This window comes from Clytia hemisphaerica, unplaced genomic scaffold (assembly GCF_902728285.1).
Source record: "Clytia hemisphaerica strain Z4C2 unplaced genomic scaffold, Clytia hemisphaerica genome assembly, whole genome shotgun sequence".
NCBI classification, from domain to species: domain Eukaryota; kingdom Metazoa; phylum Cnidaria; class Hydrozoa; order Leptothecata; family Clytiidae; genus Clytia; species Clytia hemisphaerica.
In genome coordinates, this window is record NW_027103694.1 from 112,215 (window position 1) to 126,835 (window position 14,621).

The window sequence follows — 14,621 nt, forward strand, 5'->3', positions numbered from 1 at the left end:
TTGAAGAAGAATACAAAACAAGCTTGTAAAATATTTCCAAAATTCCTTTCTACTTTTGAGAAGCCAGTCCCGTATGATTCTTGTATTAACAGAGAAATACACATTGCAAAAATATAAACGACGAAAACTTGACTATCAAATTTGACCTTTTGAAAAAAACCCTCACCAAAATACCAAAGCTACAGAAAATTATTCTTATCATGGATCCGTGGACCATTTATCTTTAGAATAATAAAATATTGATATTTGAAATAAATATATTTACAGAATAAAAATTCTAATTTTTTCAGATCTATAAATATTTAGGCATCTTTTCATCTGTTGAATGAAGGTGAAAAAGCCGAGTCAACGGGTTCATTTCATCTGATATGTACAAATGGGTCATTCCATTTGATATCCATACAGGGGGTGGACGAACATTTCCAGAGGGTAATCCGAGAGGGGGTGTTTTTTCATTTTTCCAAAGGGGTAAAAATTTCCAGGGGTAAAAGACTGATTTTACCTCCTCCACCCTCACTTTAAGGTGTAAGAGAATTTTTCCAAGGGTGTTTTTGCAAATTTTGCCATTTTCCAGGGGGTATCCACACATTTTCAATAACTTTTTTTTGACTTGAAAAGGTTCATCCACCCCCTGTATGGTTTTTAATGGAACAGCCTAATGTACACAGTAATACAACCATTTAATTATCATACCCTGAAGATTTACTGTTCAAAATGAATACACACTATTCTGTTTACACCATCGTATTATCGATCTGTTGCAACCACTTACCCAGTAGCGTGCCTCCTCCGCAAGAGGCCGATTTATTTTGGGAAGGGGTGCTAATAGAGAATGGGTGCAAAAAGGCCTCTGTTTAATAATTTCGGCGACCCTTTTGCTTTTTTGCGCCTTAAAATGAGCAGTTTTATTCAGCACAAAAGAAAAAATTTTGTGCGCGTGCTCACTCCGATCGTGTCATTTTTACAAAGATTTTAATAGGGGGCTTCGAAAATTGCCTACCAAGTTTGGCCCGATTTCGGTCGACCAACTGAGAAAATGATAAAAGATGCCTTGAGAGGGAAATGATCTTGTTCCTACTAGAAAATTACACTAACTTATACCATACTTCGAAACTTAAAACATTCAACTTGTTTCCGTCATGTTACTTCCGTCATTTTGTTTGTGCGAGACGCACTGATGCCAACAATGTTTCTCTCAGCCAGTCTCCTCCCCGGAAGCCGACGGCTGATTCAAGTGTAATTCCAATACGTTATCCGTACCTTTACTCGACATTTGTACTTTACTACCGTAACGTGCGGCCACGCTCAAGATGTGAGTGATGGCATCCATACTGTCTGTTGGTTGTTCTATCAACCTCTCCTCCACGTTTTCAGGAAATAGATCATGCGTAGTGTGAGCTTCAGGCAATGGCACATGCAACCAGAACGCTGGATGGCTGATCGCTTCTCCGTTTAAAAATGCATCTCTTATCTGGTTGAGCGCGCTTGCTTTCAATTTTCGACAGGCCTTCTTGGAGGAGGCTTTTTGAATTGAGTGTTTGACAGTGTGTTCAGGAAAACAGACAATACTCTTGATGCACATCATGGCTTTACAATCCCTCTTCAAAGAGCGCCGACTTCGCTTTTTCACCATGTTTTCCAACTATAATGAAAACGAAATAGTAAAAGTACATGATATTTTGAGGTTAGGCTAGAGATGGAACTCTTGGATGGGAAATGAAGTCAATTATTTCCCATCTAAAATGCGTGATCCGTGTGTTTTTTTCACACTAACGTCGTATTGAAAGTAAAACATACCGCTAGATATGAAATATGCCATCTAAAAACGATAAAATTGCTAGATAGAATCCGTCGTTCTAAAGACGAGGCAACCATGGTTGGTTTTACTATCAATCAACCCGAGAATTGGCCCTCTCAATTTATCACTCAAGTCGGGGAGTGGGGCCTCCACTCGTTCTTCTTCGTTTTGTTGTTTTCTTTTATTATTTTTATGCTTCACTGTGACTTTTCACTTTTTAAATTACACTGAAAGTCAAAAAGTTCCCTCAACTGTCTCAACAATCAAACGGGCCAAAATAACAAAAATGCGGATAGTGCTGCCGGTACCCTCGCTTTGAAAAAAGAGATAATCAAAGCAAGTCAGCTCGGTTCGTCTCTCGAATTCGGAGATTTAATTTTTTTTCGCGGAAAAGTTTTCATTTAATTGTTTAGTAAAATTTTAGATTGTTATGCGTAAATAGCATTGACGTCCAAGCCTGAAGGGCTATACTCGATACTACTATAGACTCCTGGATGGGAAATGAAGCCGCTTATTTCCAATCCAAACTCAATGGTAAGTACGGTATGATACTAAAAGGATCTTCGTGTTTTTCTTCTGACCGCCTGTTATAATCACGATGATCCCTAAGGCTAGTAATTTCGAGCAACCACATTGATGTGTTTAAAAGCTTACTCTTAGGTGCCAAATAAACGCCCCCCATCGCTTGTAAATTTTTCAATTTTTTCCGACCCCCCGTTTATAAATTTTTGAAAAAATTCCCAGCTACTAAAAGGAAAGTTCCTTGTTTTACTCTAAAAGCCTAAATTTAGTCTATTTTGACCCTTTTTAGGGTTTTTAAAAATCCATTTTCCAACCCCCCGGTAATTAGGCCCCCCCGTTTATTCAATTTGAATTTTTTTTTCCAACCCCCCCCCCCCATTTATTCAAACCCCCCCCCCCCTCGATTATTAGGCACCTAAGAGTATCCGTAATTAGATAAAAATTATTATGGTGAATGAGTGTTTTTGTAATCTAACCGCATTTCTTTCTTGTTTCAAAGCATTCAAAGATTGTTACCACTGTCTACCAACAACTGTAACTTCTTCTGATCAGCGAAAACCATTCTCAAGCAATGATGATGGACAACTGATGACTGAAGATTCCGACGACGGCAAAACGACCTCGGGTAGCGCAAGTGGCGGCAAAACGACCTCGGGTAGCGCAAGTGGCGGTGAAATGACCTCGGGTAGCGCAAGTGACGGCAAAACGACCTCGGGTAGCGCAAGTGACGGAGAAACGACCTCGGGTAGCGCAAGTGGCGGTGAAATATCTTTAGACTTACAACGAGACAATATAATACAGATCTCTTCGTATAAATATGTTCAAAATCAGCTCCCCTCATCAGATGTAAACCGACATGGAACGGTTTTAGCGAGAAAGAAATCGGAATTATTTTTGGAGAAGGATCATTGGGAAGAAAGTGGTTCTCAAGAACAAGAAGCAGAGATTATTGAAATTGATGACACTCAGTTTTCATCGGGCAAAGGCTCAGCAGCTAGTGGGTCAGGTTGGTCGGACTCCTATCACATCTCCATTTAAGATGATTGAGGATGGATCTCATAGTGGTTTATGTCATTGCATGAGTTGATTAGCAAAAAGATATATCAAATAAATCCGCACTCATTTGGCATTTTGTTCTGCTTCAAACCCCAGTCTCGTACCTAGAGCCATCCGCTAGACTTTCATTTTCTTGATTTTACTGGTGGACGTGATACAATTTGTGAGCGCCTTCCTAATCACAAAAAAGTGAAATAAGGGACTGGATTCAAGTTTGTTCAAACCCCGCATCGATGAACCACGGTGATCTGGTGCTGGAAGTATGAAAAATCGGGGAAACTTTGACTCGTTTTTTTTCATAACTCGAGTTTTAATACGAATTTTTAGACTAAAGTCGAAAATTTCCGAAAACTATAATAAGGTTTCTTGAAACAGAGCACTTTCATTGTCTCAGATCCCTCAAAATCCCTAGAAATCCCCTCTTACTCTTAGATCCCGCAAATCGGAATTCACATAATTCCGACTGTAGTGGTGCTACGGACCTATAATTTTGACTGTAGGACCAGATCATAAATACAACAAGACGACTTAAAGTCGAAAATTTCGCCTAGAATTTGAACTGCATGGGAAAAATAAGAACTTGAGATCTACTTTACATCGAGCCTTGATGAAACAATTTCACAAAAACAACGGGACTTAAAATCACTAAAAATAGGACCAATTTAAGAACAATTGTTGTTTAATTTTTAAGAACTCTTATAAAGTATATGCTTGTAAAAAGTAAATATACTCATATTGCACGCCAGCCCTTGTTTACTTTGTAAGAATTAATTATCGAAAGGTATATCACCGTCTATGATTTGATTCTTATAAAGTAAACGCTTATAAGAAAAATGAATATGCTCATATTGTGCTCCGTCCCTTGTTTACTTTGTAAGAACTAATTACCGAAAGGTATATTACCGTCTATCGAGAGTTTTTGATTTGATTCTTATAAAGTATATGCTTATAAGAAAAATAAATATGCTCATAATGTGCACCGTCCTTTGTTTACTTTGTAAGAACTTATTACCGAAAGGTATATCACCCTCTTTCAAAAGTTATTCATTTGATTCTTATAAAGTATATGCTTATAAGAAAAATAAATATGCTCATAATATGCATCATCCTTTGTTTACTTTGTAAAAACTAATTACCGAAAGGTATATCACCGTCTATCGAGAGTTTTTGATTTGATTCTTATAAAGTATATGCTTATAAGAAAAATAAATATGCACATAATGTGTAACGTTCTTTGTTTACTTTGTAAGAACTTATTACCGAAAGGTATATCACCCTCTTTCAAAAGTTATTGATTTGATTCTTATAAAGTATATGCTTATAAGAAAAATAAATGTGTTCATATTATGCGTCATCCCTTGTTTACTTTGTAACAACTAATTACCGAAAGGTATATCACCGTCTATCGAGAGTTATTGATTTGATTCTTATAAAGTAGATGCTTATAAGAAAAATGAATATGCTCATATTGAGCGCCGTCCCTTGTTTACTTTGTAAGAACTAATTACCGAAAGGTATATTACCATCTATCAAGAGTTATTGATTTGATTCTTATAAAGTAAATGCTTATAAGAAAAATAAATATGCTCATATTATGCACCGTCCTTTGTATATTTTGTAAGAACTAATTACCGAAAGGTATATCACCGTCTATCGAGAGTTTTTGATTTGATTCTTATAAAGTATATGCTTATAAGAAAAATAAATATGCTCATAATGTGCACCGTCCTTTGTTTACTTTGTAAAAACTAATTACCGAAAGGTATACCACCGTCTATCGAGAGTTATTGATTTGATGATATTCTTATAAAGTAAATGCTTATAAGAAAAATGAATATGCTCATATTGAGCGCCGTCCCTTGTTTACTTCGTAAGAATTAATTACCGAAAGGTATGTCACCGTCTATCAAGAGCTATTGATTTGATTCTTATAAAGTAAATGCTTGTAAGAAAAATAAATATGCTCATATTGTGCACCGTCCTTTGTTTACTTTGTAAGAACTAATTACCGAAAGGTATACTAAAGTCTATCGAGAGCTATTGATTTGATTCTTATAAAGTAAATGCTTATAAGAAAAATAAATGTGTTCATATTATGCGTCATCCCTTGTTTACTTTGTAACAACTAATTACCGAAAGGTATACCACCGTCTATCGAGAGTTATTGATTTGATGATATTCTTATAAAGTAAATGCTTATAAGAAAAATGAATATGCTCATATTGAGCGCCGTCCCTTGTTTACTTTGTAAGAACTAATTACCGAAAGGTATGTCACCATCTATCAAGAGCTATTGATTTGATTCTTATAAAGTAAATGCTTGTAAGAAAAATAAATATGCTCTTATTGTGCACCGTCCTTTGTTTACTTTGTAAGAACTAATTACCGAAAGGTATACCACCGTCTATCGGGAGTTATTGATTTGATGATATTCTTATAAAGTAAATGCTTATAAGAAAAATGAATATGCTCATATTGAGCGCCGTCCCTTGTTTACTTTGTAAGAACTAATTACCGAAAGGTATGTCACCGTCTATCAAGAGCTATTGATTTGATTCTTATAAAGTAAATGCTTGTAAGAAAAATAAATATGCTCATATTGTGCACCGTCCTTTGTTTACTTTGTAAGAACTAATTACCGAAAGGTATACCACCGTCTATCGAGAGTTATTGATTTGATGATATTCTTATAAAGTAAATGCTTATAAGAAAAATGAATATGCTCATATTGAGCGCCGTACCTTGTTTACTTCGTAAGAATTAATTACGGAAAGGTATGTCACCGTCTATCAAGAGCTTTTGATTTGATTCTTATAAAGTAAATGCTTGTAAGAAAAATAAATATGCTCATATTGTGCACCATCCTTTGTTTACTTTGTAAGAACTAATTACCGAAAGGTATACTACCGTCTATCGAGAGCTATTGATTTGATTCTTATAAAGTATATGCTTATAAGAAAATAAAGAAAAAACAAAAACTGGGAAGCTAAAGACACAAAGATATATGACGTAATCCAAAGAAAACCTACGAAAATCGTCCATGGTTATACGAGCGTGTAATTTGTAAATCAATTTTAGTGAGTTCGTCCACCGTATCAAGTACTTTCGTTTTCTCAAAAACAATCCACCAAACCACGAGCCACCACAGAAGCTGATCGTAATACTTTCGCTAGGCGAAATTAATAAGGATAAAACAAAAAGTTTTTGTTGATTGATAAATCTTTCTACAAAAAAAAGTAGTAGTATAGTTTGGAACAAACGGACGATATACCAAAGCTTTAAAATTGAAGTTAGATATCTTGAGAAACTGACGTGGCCCAAAATTCTCTAAACTAAACATAATCATAAATCTATACGTGGCACTACTTATTGATTTCATCCTTTGTATTCTATATAAAGACAAAGAAAAGGTGAAAGGTTATGAAAATAAGATATGTATCATCTCGTGGAAAACTTACTAATTTTGATCTTTCATTTATCCACAGAATATCAAACCATCATGCGTGTCGCATCCCGGTTGAAGCGTTGCGAAAAAAACGCAACTTTACGGAATATTGCAGCGCTGCAGAACTATGCAACTTGCGGAACTGACATCAACTTAAAAAACCTTTTTTCGTTCTAGATTATAACAATAAAGAGCAGAGGAAAGATGGCGCAAACAGTTGAAATCATCGATGTTACCAAAGTGAACGAGACAGTTAAAGCAGCTGTAGAACGTACGACTCAATGGTCAGGGAAGGTTCAACCTTATGCCAAGGATATTGTGGAACATTACAATGCGGAGGCTGAAAGTTACGAAGAGATGTACTTAACAATAGGTTATCATGATCATTAGAAAGTTAACGAGATCGCGTGTGAGCTTATCCCGGATCTAGCGACAAAAGAGGTGATTGAAGTTCTGGACATGGGCTGTGGAACTTGGCTTGGAGAAGATCAACTTTTGAAGGTTGGAGGATTCAAGAACATCTTTGGTGTTGATGCTTCCGTTGAAATGATGGCCAAAGCAAAAGCTAAGGAATCCTACAAGCAGACTTTCGAGCTTTAGCTTGGAAAACTGGAAACATTTCCCAAATATCTTCGGAACAGATTCCAGCTTGTTGTATGTTGTGGAGTTTTGGTTGAAGGGCATTGTGACAAGAAACTCTTTGACGAAATGATAATGGCGGCGAAGGGGCGTGGTTCCATCATTATCTTTTCCACCCGAGATCATTACTTGAGAGATTATATCAAAAGAGAATGGATGAGTTAGAAGCGAATGGAACCTGGAAACTAGCCAAAAGTCTTTTGACTCACAAATATGATAAACTGGGTGATAAAAACCTTGGAAGATTCAAAAAGACCGAAGTAAGAATTTGTGCCTATGAAATCTTGTGATCATAAAGCATTAGAAATTCAAACCAAAATATCGAAATGAACAATCTAATAAAATTTTAACTTTTTCGTTTTTTTAATTCATTGAATGTTTTTCCACTAACATAACTTGCCTCATGTCCAAACAATTACCATGGTGATTATGTGCCTTGAAACATAAAATGATTTTTTTTATGAATAGAATAGTTTTAATAGTAAAAGTTTTAATAAAACCACTGGGAGTTAATCACCATGGCAATAATTTCAAAACGAGATAAGTGTTGTTCGTGACGTGATTTATGAAAAGGTTACCGGAACCCGTACGGTATTACAATTATACTATGAGATCTCATAGAATTATTGTAATACCGTACGGGTTCCGGTAACGAGTCGGGTACGGGCTGGGGTCAGTAATATCGTCATCTTAGGTACTTACGTCACCTACTTAGCTCCCATATATATCCCAATTTTTATAATATTCATCATTTACAAAATGGGTAACCTACTGTCAACATCAAGCGTACTTGGCGCTTCAGCCAAAATGTATGGTGGTTCATTTAAAAAATTAAACACAATTTACAAGAAGAACAAGCAATTTAGAAATATCGTCAATCAAAAGATGGACAATAAAGCAGAAGATGTATTTGGACCGGACAGAAAGGACCGTAACGGAAAACAACTCGGTACTGTAGATAAATTTGGAAAACCCTTATTTGGTCAAGGATTACAAGGCGTGGACAACAATCGTTTTATGTTTATACCAAAGCACTTGATCAACCCAAACGGAGACCCGGACACCGCCAACAAATTAGATTATGCTGACTCTGCATTTTGGTCAGTAATATCTGGGGGAAAAACGAAATCATTAGTAAAAGCACCAGTAAAAACAGCGGCTACGTCACTCAAAACTGCAGGGAATATTCGAGCAACCATTAAAGGAACATTAGACTTTCGTAAAGCAAAAAAGAGATATAATTTAAAAAAAAACATGACAAAGCAACAAAGAATAGAATTAAAGGAAATATATAAAAATACAGCAGCAGATAATGAACCATTGTTAAAAAAAAGTAATTTTATGAGGGAAAATATAAAAGACTTTAGTCATACAACAAATGAAATTCCTTATCAACAATTGGGAAAGAAACCACCGGTTCACTCAGAGTTAGTAAATAACTTATTTAAACCTAAACCGGTAATGGTTCTCGAAAACATTTAAAAACTCATATCACAACTGTTGGTTACAAGTCCAAGACGTTAGTTAAAGAATATGGCAACCAGATCGCGACGGACGCGGGGGATGCACTTTTACCATCCAGCGGACAAAAAATATTACAAAAAGGCAAAACGGGGAACTTGGACGACTCATACCGGGTTACTCATGCCACCAAGGGATCAACCGTTGCAACAACAACCCGAAAACGAGGAGCCCCCGGAGAATTCTTCCCCAGCGAATTCGACGCAGACGAGTGGAGAAAACATAAACGAAGAACCCGATACGAGTAACAGTTCGTACGGTGAAACAGACTCAAGCGGTTCAACAATGCCTGATCCTGTGAGACATTATGTTATTGAGAAAGAAACAATTGAAAACTTTTACAATGGTGCAATTATTCCATTATATCAAAAAATACAAGATATAAAAACTATGATTGATACACAGTTAGTCCCATTTGCGAACGATGTTAAAGCAGAGTTAAGACGTGCTATGGACGAAGCTCATTTAGAAGAAGATGATCACTGAACAGGAAGATATCGCGGTCCCTGACCAAATCAATTCACCAGAACCTGAATCAGGATTTCGTAAAATTCTATTTAAACAAACTATATTAGCACAACATAAAATTGCCGACAATAAAGATGGCGAAAACATATTTGGTATACACTGGCAAGATATGAAATTACCAATTGGCGAAAGTGTAATCAAAGATGAAACAAAAAAAGGAAAAGCATGGTATCCAATACGAGCTAGTGTTGTTATTGATGATATCCAAGTTTCTCAAATTGAAACAGGGGCAGAAGTAGACGTAGGCAGAGAAGTTGGAAATGAAACATTCTTTGTATGGGATCCTGTGGATCACAGAAATTACTTAACACCCGGGGGGGGGGGTACTAGGTTTGCGAGGTGACGGGTATGTCCGAGCCGAAAATCGAAAATCGACCCTTTGAGAGACAAAATTTTGGTGATTTTGGGACCCTTTGAGAGACTTTTTCCTAAATTTTGGTCCATTTTTTCCAAATTTTGCTTTGATTTTCACCAAATTTTGGTCAAAATTCTTGGAAATCGTGACCCTTTGAGAGAGAAATTTTTGATTTTTGTGATTTTAGGACCCTTTCAGAGACTAACTTTTGACTTTGTACCCCTTTGAGAGACTTTTGAGGAATGAGAAAAGGTACCCTTATGGCTCGCACATACCCGGCACCCATTTTGCCTAAGTACCCCCCCCCGGGCTTAAAACCGACATATAGTTTAAATGTATGTTCAAACGACGATGATAAAAATGAAGTAGAACTTTGTAAACTGGCTCGGTCTAATACAGAACGAAATGTATATACTAAAGACGTATTTCCCAAAATTGAAAAAGCAAAAGAATTATTTGTTAATGGCCGCTATGCTAAAAATGTTGGACCGGACCTCGTTTATGATGATTTGTCTTGGAAGTTTACCTCTGCTGATTGGAAAGAAATGTTTAATAAACCTGAAAAACCGTGTTGGGCTACCCAATGGACAAACGATAGCAGACTATTACGGTCAATGAATGAATTATGGTCCCCTGTCAAACAACTTATCAAATATGACCTTAAAAAGCCAAATAAAACTGTTAATACTGCCAATAAATATCAAGTCACCCATCCCGAAATAGACAAATGGCAACGTATGCACGGAAAAGCTTATGTTATTAATCCTCTTGATTATTCGGCCGGTGTTTTAGTTCATCCTAATTCTGAAATTGGAGGTTGGGAAGAAAACTTTGACCCGGAAACAAATGATGAAATTGTCGCCGGTGATAACACATGGTTTGCTTCGGGTACTATAACAGAGGCAGACGAATGGTGGCCTGGTTTTAAACCCGTTACAGGTCAACGAAATAAAGAAAATGAGTTACATCAATATATACCAAGTAATGTATCTGCTTATACAACTCAAACACCTTATCGATTATTATCAAAACAAGATTGGAGTCCGTATGTAGAACACGCTGGACTATATGCTAAAGAAGATTGGGCTGATCCAAAACAATGGCCTGGTCCTGGATCAACAAAAAGATGGTGGTATAAAGAACAACCGTTCTCGTCAGAAAAAGCTATGCGTCCAATCTATTTTAAGTTTCAACCAAAATATAATGGTACTACGTTACGTAACATGTTTGTCAGATTTGAAGTTAAATTTGAATACGAAATTGGAATTTATGAAATTGAGCCTTCTCTTAATGCTACTGAAAGAGATAAAATGGATAACAGAGCTTATACTGCTGTTAACAAAGACTTACATGGAGGACCGTCTAAAAGAAAACTTATTATGTGTGACCCAATAAATTCGTTAACTACAGACAATGCTCGAATGACCGTTGAAAGTGGTTATAACAGAATGTTTATAAGGCAACCGCAAGTTCATTGGTTTGAATGTAAAAATGGAGAGAGAGTTTCGGACGTATTAGAAAATGGATTAATACCAAAAAATAAAAGACAACGTATTGAATAAATTTTATCTAACCATTTTGTCATAAAATCATTATTATTAAGTAAAAGTTAGTTTCGTTTGGAACAAACGGACAATATACCAAAGCTTTAAAATTGAAGTTAGATATCTTAAGAAACTGACGTGGCCCAAAATTCTCGAAACTAAACATAATCATAAGTCTATACGTGGCACTACTTATTGATTTCATCCTTTGTATTCTATATAAAGACAAAGAAAAGGTTATGAAAATAAGATATGTATCATCTCGTGGAAATTTTACTAATTTTTTTTGAGCTTTCATTTATCCACAGAATATCAAACCATCATGTGTCGCATCCCGGTTGAAGCGTTGCGAAAAAAACGCAACTTTACGGAATATTGCAGCGCTGCAGAACTATGCAACTTGCGGAACTGACATCAACTTAAAAAACCTTTTTTCGTTCTAGATTATAACAATAAAGAGCAGAGGAAAGATGGCGCAAACAGTTGAAATCATCGATGTTACCAAAGTGAACGAGACAATTAAAGCAGCTGTAGAACGTACGACTCAATGGTCAGGGATGGTTCAACCTTATGCCAAGGATATTGTGGAACATTACAATGCGGAGGCTGAAAGTTACGAAGAGATGTACTTAACAATGGGTTATCATGATCATGAGAGAGTTAATGAGATCGCGTGTGAGCTTATCCCGGATCAAGCGACAAGAGAGGTGATTGAAGTTCTGGACATGGGCTGTGGAACTGGGCTTGGAGGAGATCAACTTTTCAAGGTTGGAGGATTCAAGAACATCTTTGGTGTTGATGCTTCCGTTGAAATGATGGCCAAAGCAAAAGCTAAGGAATCCTACAAGCAGACTATCGAGCTTTGGCTTGGAAAACCGGAAACATTTCCCAAATATCTTCGGAACAGATTCCAGCTTGTTGTATGTTGTGGAGTTTTGGTTGAAGGGCATTGTGACAAGAAACTCTTTGACGAAATGATAATGGCGGCGAAGGGGCGTGGTACCATCATTATCTTTTCCACCCGAGATCATTACTTGAGAGATTATGGATATCAAAAGAGAATGGATGAATTAGAAGCGAATGGAACCTGGAAACTAGCCAAAAGTCTTTTGACTCACAAATATGATAAACTGGGTGATCAAAACCTTGGAAGATTCAAAAAGACCGAAGTAAGAATTTGTGCCTATGAAATCTTGTGATCATAAAACATTAGAAATTCAAACCAAAATATCGAAATGAACAATCTAATAAAATTTTAACTTTTTCGTTTTTTTAATTCATTGAATGTTTTTCCACTAACATAACTTGCCTCGTGTCCAAACAATTACCATGGTGATATGTCCCTTGAGACATGAAATGATTTTTTTATGAATAGAATAGTTTTAATAGTAAAAGTTTTAATAAAACCGCCGGGAGTTAATCACCATGGCAATAATTTCAAAACGAGGTAAGTGTTGTTCGTGACGTGATTTATGAAAAGGTCTTTTATTCGTTATCTTTTCCAAATAATTTTCGCATTTTAAGTTCAAATGGTACCCGTCCGTTTGTTGAAGTGAAAAAATAAGCAGCAAAAAACAGTTTGGTAACTCTCTAGCGGCCTAGAGTCTTTAGCTTATCTTTTCAACGGTATAAAACTTGTAACATTTAAAGCATAAATATCTATTCTGATCTTCGAGGAAGTAAAACTGAAATTTTGTGAGGGGCACAAGTCCCAAACAAAACCGATTTGAGCATCATATTTTAAGGAAAATCTCTCTCCAAATGATTAGTTCTGAAGTTTAGGCTGTGCTATTTTGCATTTTCCAGTTTTAAATATACAACTGCAGTTTTATTATCGTAAGACGTGTTCTTAAGTAATATTAGCATTTCATCTGGTTGCCATAGACACAAGAACTAATAAATTGCTCTTAAGAGTCAGATTTAACAAACGGTATTAAATTATATCACTTAGGACGACAGAAATAGAACATTTAAAAGCCTCGAGGAGACAAACTGAATTTCTACAAAGCTTTCATACCAAAGTGGTTTTAGCTCTCAGTTGAAGGCCATCTCAAGGTCGAAAGGAATCATGGGTAATCACCGCTTCGGTAACCGTTATTGAAGCAAAGTCCTGATTACCCATGATACATTTCGACCGTGAGATTGGCCAATAAAAAAAGGATAGGGAAAACTTCACAATAGCACCAGGTTACAAATATCACTGATTATTCAGCTTGAAGGTAGACATTGACTTCTACATTCATCTCTTGAAACCAAAATCATAAAATCTCTCAAAATGCGACTATTAATGCGATATTCTGATTGTTCAAAGTCTGTGGTTTGCAATTACGTAATTTCGTGTTGCAGTTTTTGAAAATGTGATGCCATGTAAGTGTAATCAAACAACAAAATCAAGGGAAAAAAACTTTCACCCAAAGTAATTTTCCATGAAATGAAAATGTGATCAAAATTCGTCACTCCCCCATCCATGGAAAATTACACGGTCAACTTCTTTTCCAAAATCTTTACAGCCCGAGCATAATAAAGTAATTTAGAAGGCCATTTTCTACATTTTTTTTACATTGAAAATTATCATTTTATAAGTAGGGCCTAGAGTTTTGTTTTGAAAGGAGGAGGGAAAAACACCAAGTCCCCAAAATGAACAAAGAAGAAAAAACTCTTTCTTTTGAGAGACGGGAGAGAATTCTTCGCAGTCACTCATTAGGGATACAGTGATTTTTTTCTTTCACGACGCCTTCCTTATTTTCAAACCCAATAGAAACAAACTTAATGAAATTTGAAGAAGAATACAAAACAAGCTTGTAAAATATTTCCAAAATTCCTTTCTACTTTTGAGAAGCCAGTCCCGTATGATTCTTGTATTAACAGAGAAATACACATTGCAAAAATATAAACGACGAAAACTTGACTATCAAATTTGACCTTTTGAAAAAAAACCCTCACCATAATACCAAAGCTACACGAAAATTATTCTTATCATGGATCCGTGGACCATTTATCTTTAGAATAATAAAATATTGATATTTGAAATAAATATATTTACAGAATAAAAATTCAAATTTTTTCAGATCTATAAATATTTAGGCATCTTTTCATCTGTTGAATGAAGATGAAAAAGCCGAGTCAACGGGTTCATTTCATCTCTGATATGTTCAAATGGGTCATTCAATTTTATATCCATACAGGGGGGGTGGACGAACATTTCCAGAGGGT

At 35.9% G+C, this 14,621-nt stretch overlaps 1 protein-coding gene across 1 annotated transcript; it reads left to right on the forward strand.

Annotated features, from left to right (window-relative positions):
* The first annotated feature begins 11,878 nt into the window (after positions 1–11,878).
* Positions 11,879–12,607, forward strand: LOC136803891 (uncharacterized). Its single transcript, XM_067060617.1, has one exon. It carries the CDS (start codon positions 11,879–11,881, stop codon positions 12,605–12,607), a length of 729 nt encoding a protein of 242 aa, XP_066916718.1.
* Positions 12,608–14,621: the final 2,014 nt, after the last annotated feature.

What these genes read in the sequence shown, in the direction of transcription:
- LOC136803891 (XM_067060617.1), top strand. Translation starts at nt 11,879, where the DNA reads ATGGCGCAAACAGTTGAAATCATCGATGTTACCAAAGTGAACGAGACA.